Below are 9,525 nucleotides of genomic sequence, written 5' to 3'. Positions count from 1 at the left end.
AAATAAAAGAAATAAAAATTTTAACAAAGTAGTTGAATTTTTGATAGAAAAGAAGACTTTTTTTACAATATAGTTACATTTTCAACAAAATAATTAACTTTTTAATCAAATAATTGAGTTTTTATCCAAACGAGATGAATTCCAAAATCACCAATTTCTTAAATTTCTTTCAAATGCGGATCAATATTTAAATAAGACTATTATAATATAACATAATTATAACATAATATTATATATATAATAGTATTAATATTTATATAATTTATGTTTTATACTTGAAGTAACGTAACCTCAAAATACACACATATAAAGAGGCGCGCGAAGTATACAAATCATGAGAATCGCCAGCCCAGCATCGAAATCTGGAAATATTAAAATCATAATCTCTTCATTTTATTTCAAAGCAGATAGAGATATAAATAGAACCGCCGAAGTGTTCCGACCGGCAATCGTGCACCTTCGAGTTTTCAAATTCAGAAGAGGAGAAATGGGTTGCGCGCGCAACCCAGGCATTTATATCGTCTCCTACCATATTCACACGGACACAGACGTGTCATAGTATTGGACCACGTCTCGTTTCAGATCTGGGATCACTGCCTGCGGGGTGACAGTTTTGCTCCAATAAATGAACACAGCGTTCGTTCACTGGAAGACGGGCAATTTAAAGGTCCAGTACGTGAACACTCATTTATTAATAAAAAAACGTACTTTTTGTAAAAAAAACCTTGTGGGAAATTGAATAATATTATCTTACAACTATAACAGCACAACTTTGATGCAGAAAAGGGCAAGAATTTTTTTGTAAAAGCAGTGTAAACAAGGAGTTGCTTAGACACGTACCTTATAATGGTCGACGACTTTCTCACCATCACTCACCATAATCGATGATACTTCACATTCAAGAAATTTTTAAAATTATTTACAAGAATTTACTGCAATGAATTGTATTTTAAACTCTTCAAAATTTCTTTAAGATTTCAAATATATAGAAATTCATAAAGACTTTAACTTTGAAAGGTATATTTATATATTTTTCGCATTAGTGTTCATTCACTGGTGACTGTTCAGCCACTGGATCACTCACCCTAGTTGATATTTAACCTGATGAAGATCTTAATTTTAAATAAAAAATAGTTGGATTCATCCAAAGAAGAGAAATTTTCAACGAAATAGCTCATCTTTTACTTGAAAAAAGATTTTTCAGTCAAGAAAAAAATATGAAGAAAAATGTTGATTTTCCAACCCTAAAATATATATTTTTAACAAAATAGTTCATTTTTCAATAAAAAAGACTTTACACTAGAGGAGGAAAAACCAGTTGTGACCAAATTGTTAAATCTACAGTACAAAAGATGAGGTTTTAATAAAATTGTTGAATTCGCGAAACATAATTAAATTTTCAACCAAATAATCCAACTTTTTAAATAAAAGATGAATTTTAAACTAAAAAATGTAATAGTGGAATTTTAAACTATTCCGTTCTATTATTTCAGTACGGATTCAAGTGAAAAAAATTCATGAGTATAAACTATCAAAATCTATCTACAGATAAACATAATTCTTTTTTTTTAAATAAAAAATAAACATTTTTCAATTCTGTTCGCCTAATTTTCAACCTTTGATCTTCTTGAATCTTTTTATGCTGTATTTTGATCAGTAAAAACTGTTAAATTGTTTTAAGAGATTCTTACAAGGCAACTACAAAATTCTTTTCAACATAAAAGTTCAATATTTATGAGGTACTTATACAATATAACAAGTTTTTGTTTGCAAATAAAATACCCCTTTTTACCTAAAATGTAATTACTAAACTCCTATAATCCCTGTCATCGTAAGAAATTCGATTCCAAAGAATGTTAACATATATTCCTCTTTCAAAAGATATTTAAATGGAATGAGAATGAAAAAGGAGGTAAAGAGTGGACTGAAGTTGACAAAGTTTGTGGTCGACATTCTCCGGCTCCATATAATTTGGATTCGCAACGATTGAAAGTTTTATTCCACTCAAATGAGGCTGTAGAAGGAGACGGATTTCGAGCTCGGTGGTATTTGGATTGTGGTGGAATATTTGATGTAACCAGCGAAATGAAACATATAAAATCGCCCAACTATCCCAGTGCTTATGACCGAAATCAGTTGTGTAATTACACTCTTGTTGCACCTGGAAAAGATATTATTGTTGATTTTATTGACTTCCAAGTCGAACAAGGAAGCAAAGGTAATATAAAATTTATTAACATTAATTTTTCTGATGGGCGATGTCCATTTGTTTGCCGTATTTTTGTTCACTCTGTTTCTACTGCCCAACTTCCCCTCACGCAACTTAGGAATTAAACATAAAAATTTTAAAATTTTTCAATTATTAAGTTAGAAATATTATATTCGAAATATTCGCTTTTTGGCGATGCCAGCAATATGTTATTTGCTTTAATAAGTTGAAATTTAACAGTTATTTTTATAAAAACAGATTTTTAATATTTTAAATATTTTTTCATGTCAATTCTAAGCCAAGTTTAAAGAAGTGCTATTTTTATATTTCTTTATCGTTTTGAAAGATTTGGAATACATAATATAGAGTCTTCTATAGAAAGAGAACAATCTTTTTAAATTAAAACTTTTTCTAGTTCTAGTTTTATTGGTATGTAAATTAAATTTATTGCAAAGCCAAAAATTTCAATTTTTTGTTCTGTTGTTTAATATCAACTTCGCTCGTTTTTAAACTTGAATCAAAGTTGAAAATTTACAATCCGAAGCTTAGGAAATAAAGAATAGATGGATTTAAAATCAATCAGTGAAGAAGTAAGAAAATATTTTCTGAGAAAAAGTGAAGAAATAGCAGCATTAGCGGTCAGCTCCGAGAAAATAGAAGCATTAGTGGCATTTGTTTAAAATGTATTTACAAAATTCCGTAATTGTAACTAAAAATTAGGTAACTCGTGACTGAGTTTTCGTAAATTTATCCTAATTTTCCCACGTTTGTAATCATTTTACAAAATTGTAATGTTTAACAGTGTACTTATTCTAATTTTCAACTTAATAAGGGGTCAAGATAAGTGAAACGGACCACCTACAAATTATTTCTGTTGGGCTACTAAGATAGCTACGTTTTTCGATAGATATAAAAGCACTTTGTTACCCCTTATTTTTAGTTGCAAAATTCCACTTTTTTCAAATAATCTCCAATTGAATATGGACGTATTTAATTGTTTATTTATTTACATCTCGTGCACGAATAGAGGTAAGTGAACCATTTTTTAAATGAAGCTAAGAACTTTGTAGTTTTTAGTTAAATTATGAAAGTTGTTGTAAAAATTTAAATTCTTAAAGTTATACAATTTAATGTTTTTTTGACGACACGCGACCTGCAACTACTGGCGCGTTCTAGCAATTCCCCTCTGCAAGCACGTTGGAGGCCACGCGACATCAGAAAAACATTAATAATTTTCTTAAAATAAAATGTTACCGACTTTTTTTTTAATGCTCCGTGATGTTTTACGCATAAAGTGAATTCAATATAATTGTTGCATGATACCGAGAACACGGTTTTATATGAAATTGTTTAAACAAATTTTGTATAACTTGAATTTAAATTTCTACAACAACTTTCATAATTTAACTAAAAAATATAAAGTTTTTATCTTCATTTGAAAAAAATGGTTCAGTTATCTCTGTTCGTGTACGAGATATAAATAAATAAGAAATTAAATATTTTAATATTCAATTGGCGACTATTTGCAAAATAAGTGAAATTTTGCAAAAAACGTTGAGGGTTTAAAAAATTCTTGTAGCTTTATCGAAAAACGTAGCTGTTCTAGTAATCCGAGGGAAAGAATTTTTAGGTGGCCGTTTTGATTTATTTTGAAGGCAATTAAAACATCGTTGTAATGACCAAAAAAACGCATATTTTGAAAATAATATTTCTACATGGAATGGAAGCTTCTAATGTGACCCCTGAGGGTTTACATTTTTCTTGCACCTTCTTCTTTATGGCTTCACCCCCCCCCCCCACACACACACACACTTACTTGGTGGTGGAAGGGGGATCTACAATTTAAGGTGGGTTCCGAACCACCAAGAGCAACAGCTTTAAGTACTTAGAGAAAACCTTTTTCTCTAGAGGTACCGGTCCCACGACTCTCCGGAGATGAACAACTCCCTTGCTAGGCTAGTGTTCACAGCATGGGCCGCTGAGGCTCTTCCAAAGTGCGAGGCGGGAATCCAACCCGCAAGCCGACGGAGTGGGTCCAAAGCCTACGCTTTAGCCCCCACGACCATCGTGCCACTTTAATATTTCTACATTACTAAATACAAAGTAAAAAATTGTTTATAATTCGAATTTAATCATCAATTCGTACAAAGAAACCCCGATAGCAAGGGACGATGGCAGCACTTTGATGGTCCCACAGCTGCGTGAGGGGATGTTGGTTAGCGGGGGTTGTGTAAGCAGGTAGACGCTGATCAAATGAACACTGCCCATTTTAAGCATGAAATTTGATGAAAATAGACTTTAGAGTTATTTCATGTACATTCCTTTTTTTCTTTAAGGAAAACGTGACTGTCGCTGGGATAATGTTACAATAATCACTGAAAATATGTACTTTAGTGAAGATAAAACTGAAACTATTTATTGTGGAAATGAGTTACCTCCAATCCAGAAATCTCACTCTAGTATGCAAATTATTTTCAGAACCGATGGCTATCGGCAATTAGCTGGTTTCCATCTCAAGTATTTCTTGAATGGTAGGTAGATTTTTGATAAGAACGTGTTTAAATTGAAATTTTTTATAAGGAAATAAAATTAAAAGAGATTGATTTTTGATATTGAGTGTAAAAAATTACAGAATGTGGTGGTGAAATAACGGAGCCTCAAGTGATCAGTTCCCTCAATAAAGGTGAAGTCTACTTTGGAGGAATTAATTGCACGTGGGTTATTAAAGCACCACCGACGAAAAGAGTAGTAGTTCGATTTGAAAAATTTTCGCTCGAATACAGTAGAGGGTAATTATATTTATTATTGTCTCAAATAATAAGAACTGATTTAAAAAAAACCGGCTTTTCCTGCTTAAATTTCCTAAGTTATCATGTGGTAATTGAATATGAATTAATATTAAAACTTGACTCACATTTTCAATCATTATTTTTTCAGCTGCAACTTTGATTCTGTTGAAGTATACGAAGGACCTTATATTGAATATTTTAAACGTTTGGGTAGTTATTGTGGCAATTTGACAGAATCACTGCCAGTTATTCAATCAATCGGCAATACAATGACATTAAATTTTTTGTCCGACGAGACTAACCATTTTGAAGGCTTCAAAGCATTGGTAATTATCTCTATAAGTTCTCTCAAGGTGTTCTTCTATCAATGTTTATTTTCATTCAATAATGCATTTCTAGAGAAAAAAATATAATATTTTTATTTCAGATTTAACATGTAATAAATTGTTTATTTTTTATAGATATTATTTGTAAATAGTGAAGCTGCGGGATGTGGAGGGGTACTTAATATTACGAATTCAATGTCCTTTAGGACACAAAAATCGGAATTTTACGAAGAATTACAAGATTGTCATTGGACTGCAATCACGGCAGTTGATAAGCAACTGCAGTTTAGTATCAATTCAATTGATTTAAAAAATATTATTCGCAACACAAGCCGATCAGAAGAATCATGCACAGGCGACTACTTAGAGGTATTTAATATATAGATACACATATAATTTTTATTTTTTTTTCACTTGTTATGAAGAAGCAATTGTATTTATTAAAAAATTAATTTCAGATAAGAGATGGAAAGTCACAATATGCAGAATTACTGGGAAAGTATTGTGGTAACAGCATACCGCCTTCTGTTAAGTCCTCCATGAACTCATTATGGATTAGACTTCACACCGATGGAACTGTTAATGGGAGAGGAATAACTGCCACTATTCAAGCCATTGATTGTATGTATAAAAAGTTACATGAATATATTTTTCGCATCCTGTTATCTACATCTACTGACATTCAGATCTTTTTAAGGTTGGTGTTCGTGCTAAATTTCAAAACGTGTAAAATAATGTTATTGAGATTTTTACTGAAATGATTTGATGACCTATATTTCTATAGCTATTATGTTTAAAAAAAACTCCCTCAAGTATACGTTTAAAATTATCACTCTGGTGTGTCGTCAGAAAGAACTTAGTTTTTCAGTTGGTCCCTCGTTTTAGATAGCATGCCAACGAGGCAAACTTCAAACAAGTTTAGTCATTAATACCTTCTGTTTTAGATATTATTCAGAATAATTTTTAATTTACTCTAGTCCCTTAAATGGACTGCAATTAATTCGAGTTCACATTGAATTTCTTTGAATTCTTTGAATTCTACGAATTATCTGAAATCCTTTAAATTCTACAGATTTAAAAATAATGCAAGGAGTTAAGGGTATTAATACAAATTCAAGAAACTTGTATGAGTTGAAGGAACTTATATGCATTCAAGGAACTTGCAAGGATTCAAGGAAATCATATAATTTGTAGTTCTTCAAATTCATCTAAATTCTCTAAATTCCTTGTACCATTTTCCAAATCTTCGGCCTTGAATTCTTGGCATTACCGAATTATTTGAATTCTAAAAATTCTCTCAATTATTTGAATTCTTTAAGTTCGTAGAATTATATGAATTCTGAGAATTTCCTGAACTTCAAGGACTTCACAAAAATGCAAAGAAACCAAAAGAATTGAAAGAATTCATAAGAATGGAAGGAATGTAGTGATTTCAAGGAATTCAGCGAATTGAAGGAATTCGGAGAATTCAAGGGATTCAGAAAATTGAAGGAATTTAGATAATTTAAGGAATTCAGAGGATTTAAGGAATTTAGATAATTCAAGGTATTTAGAGAATTCGAGAAATCTAGAGAATTCAAGGAGCTTAGTAAATTCAAGGAATTTCAGAAATTTAGAAGAATCCAAGAAGTTAGAGAATTCTAAGAATTCAGAGAATGCTAAGATTTAAAAGAATTTTTCAAGAATTAAAAGAACTCCAAAAATTCAGATAATCCAACGAATTTAGAGTATTCAGATAATTCCTAAAATTAAGAGTATTCAGGGAATTTCAAGAATTTAGGGAATTTAGATAATTCAAGGAATTCAAAGAATTAAAGGAAGTTCAAATAATTCGGTAATTTAATAATTTCAGGGAAATCATGGATTTTAGAAAATTACAGGGATTTCGGAAATATTGGGAAAATCGAAGAATTAAGAGAAATTTAGAGAAGCCAGCGAATCGAAGGAATTCAGAGAATTCGAAGAATTCTCAGATGTTAAGGAATTTGCAGAATTTAAGGACTTTACAGTATTCCAAGAATTCGCAGACTCTGATTAATTCTCAGAATTCAAGAAATTCACAGAATTCAAAGCATTCAAACATTTCAAGGAATACACAGCATTCAAGGAATTGACAGGATTAAAAGAAATCAGAGCATTAAAGGAATTCAAAGAATTGAGAAAATTAAAGGATTCTAGAGAATACAAGAAATTAATATAATTTAAAGAATTGATATAATTTGTAATATTCTATGAATTTAGGAAAGTCAAGGTTTCCAGTAAATTACAGAAATTTTATATAATTTAGGAAATTCGAATTGTTCAAGGAATTTATAAGAATTGAGAAGATTCCAAGGGAGGTAAAAGAATTCAAAAAATTGTTAGAGTGTAAAGGCTTTCCAAGTAATTCAAAGGATAACAAAAATCCAAATAGCTCCAACGGATTTAAAGGAATTCGAAACAATTATAAATAATATATTGAACTATCGAGTGTCAAATACTAAACCTATCCGTTATTTTTCGCGTTTACGTACTAAAACGCGGGGTCAACTCGAAAAGCAGAAAAAGTACTTTTAGACAACCAAACGCCTAGAATTTAGAGTTTAGAAGTACCTCCATGAGTTTAAAGAATACCAGGAATTCAGAGAAGTCGCAGAATTTAGAGGAATCCAAGCAGTAAGTCAATTCTAAGAATTCCAAGAATGAAAAGAATTTTAAGAATTTCAAGAATTTAGGGTATATTCAGGAAATCTACAGGAATCAAGGAATCCAGAGAATTAAAAGAAGTTAGCGAATTTCATGGATTCATAATATAGGAATTTATTAAATTCAAGGATTTCAGGAAATAATGGATTTCAAGGAAAACAGGAAATTAAAAGCATTCAGAAAATTCACGGAATTCAAGAAATTTGGCAAATATAAGTATTCAAAAGAATATAAAACATTTAAAAACCTGCAATGAATTCAAAGGACTTCAAATCATTCTTAATAATAGTACACTGAATTGCAGAGTATTAATTACGAAACGTATCTGCTATTTGCCGCGTTTGCGTACTAACACAAGGGACTAACTTAAAAAGCAGAGTGGTACTTTTAAACGACCAAATGCCAGAGTTTAGAAGTAAACTCCGAGACAGGTTTTTTTTTTATCATGGAATTATTGATTTGACCAAATATCTTATGGCATTTTTGGAATTTCTCATAAACACAAAGCTATTTAGCAAGGACGCGAACTTTATGGAATTCGGCAGAAGTCAGTATATATGTCGGTAACAGGATAATCTAGGATAATTTATATTTTCGAACTTGTATATTTTTTACAGCTTTATGCGGTCCAAATGTACGTCTTTTTACCGATGAACCGGAAATTATTACATCGCCATCTTATCCGAGTCCATATCCCCTGGATGTAATATGTCGCTGGCGATTACGTGGTGCCGATCCTTTCGGGGTTTATTTCATTCGTTTTACGGACTTTGATTTGAAAGACAGCCCACAGTGCAATGAAGATTTCGTAGAGATTACTGATCTTAATGTGAGTTTTCATTATTAAAAATGATAAAATAAAGTAAAAGTCTACTTATAATAAAAAATAGATTAATAATGATGTTTTTTGTCTATAATTTTTTTAGGATAGACATGTTGTAGCAGAAGGGTACGGCGAAAATCATATAGTCAGTGGCCCCAGGCAAAATCCGTACAGCATATCAATGGTACTTGAAAACTGTTTATTATATTTCAAAAGTAAATTAATTTAAACATATTAAAGTACTAAAAATAAAAGCATCATATTTCTTGAAAAAAAAAAAACAATCAGGAAAAGGTCATATGATACGAAATTTATTTTTATTTTCAGCAAAGTTTCTTACCCTCGTCTACGTACAAGTATTGTGGAAGCGAAATGCCCCACGATTTCTTCAGGTATTTCTATTATGAATAAGTATTTTTAACATATGGGCATATAAATATATATGATAAAGAGTGTCACTAGAGTGAGAGATGCATGAAACAAAAGATCTTGGTTACTAATGGGCCCGCGTGGAGAGCTTTACTTGGTGGATGTGATTAGAGTAAAGAGATCTATAGGTCTTACTACGTAATTATCATTAAGCAACATCGAAATTCAAATAGATTAAATTCTTATGGCTCTATAACTGTAAATTATCTTCATAAGGGTTGTCCATAAACTACATTACCAATTCGATGTGCCGGGGGGGGGGGG

At 31.0% G+C, this 9,525-nt stretch overlaps 1 protein-coding gene across 1 annotated transcript in view; it reads left to right on the top strand.

Annotated features, from left to right (window-relative positions):
- The window catches only part of LOC117177913 (cubilin-like), a 61,794-nt gene that overhangs the window by 43,727 nt on the left and 8,542 nt on the right, over positions 1-9,525 (top strand). Inside the window, exons 39-47 of the mRNA XM_033369012.1 lie at positions 1,882-2,218; positions 4,546-4,740; positions 4,842-4,998; positions 5,147-5,324; positions 5,460-5,693; positions 5,783-5,945; positions 8,627-8,838; positions 8,936-9,016; positions 9,160-9,224. Of these exons, the coding sequence (XP_033224903.1) occupies positions 1,882-2,218; positions 4,546-4,740; positions 4,842-4,998; positions 5,147-5,324; positions 5,460-5,693; positions 5,783-5,945; positions 8,627-8,838; positions 8,936-9,016; positions 9,160-9,224 (1,622 nt within the window). The remainder of the gene's footprint in view (positions 1-1,881; positions 2,219-4,545; positions 4,741-4,841; positions 4,999-5,146; positions 5,325-5,459; positions 5,694-5,782; positions 5,946-8,626; positions 8,839-8,935; positions 9,017-9,159; positions 9,225-9,525) is intronic.

Source organism: Belonocnema kinseyi, chromosome 8, assembly GCF_010883055.1.
Source record: "Belonocnema kinseyi isolate 2016_QV_RU_SX_M_011 chromosome 8, B_treatae_v1, whole genome shotgun sequence".
NCBI classification, from domain to species: Eukaryota; Metazoa; Arthropoda; class Insecta; order Hymenoptera; family Cynipidae; genus Belonocnema; species Belonocnema kinseyi.
The sequence above is the reverse complement of the archived record's forward strand: the minus strand, read 5'-3'. Positions and strand labels throughout refer to the sequence as shown.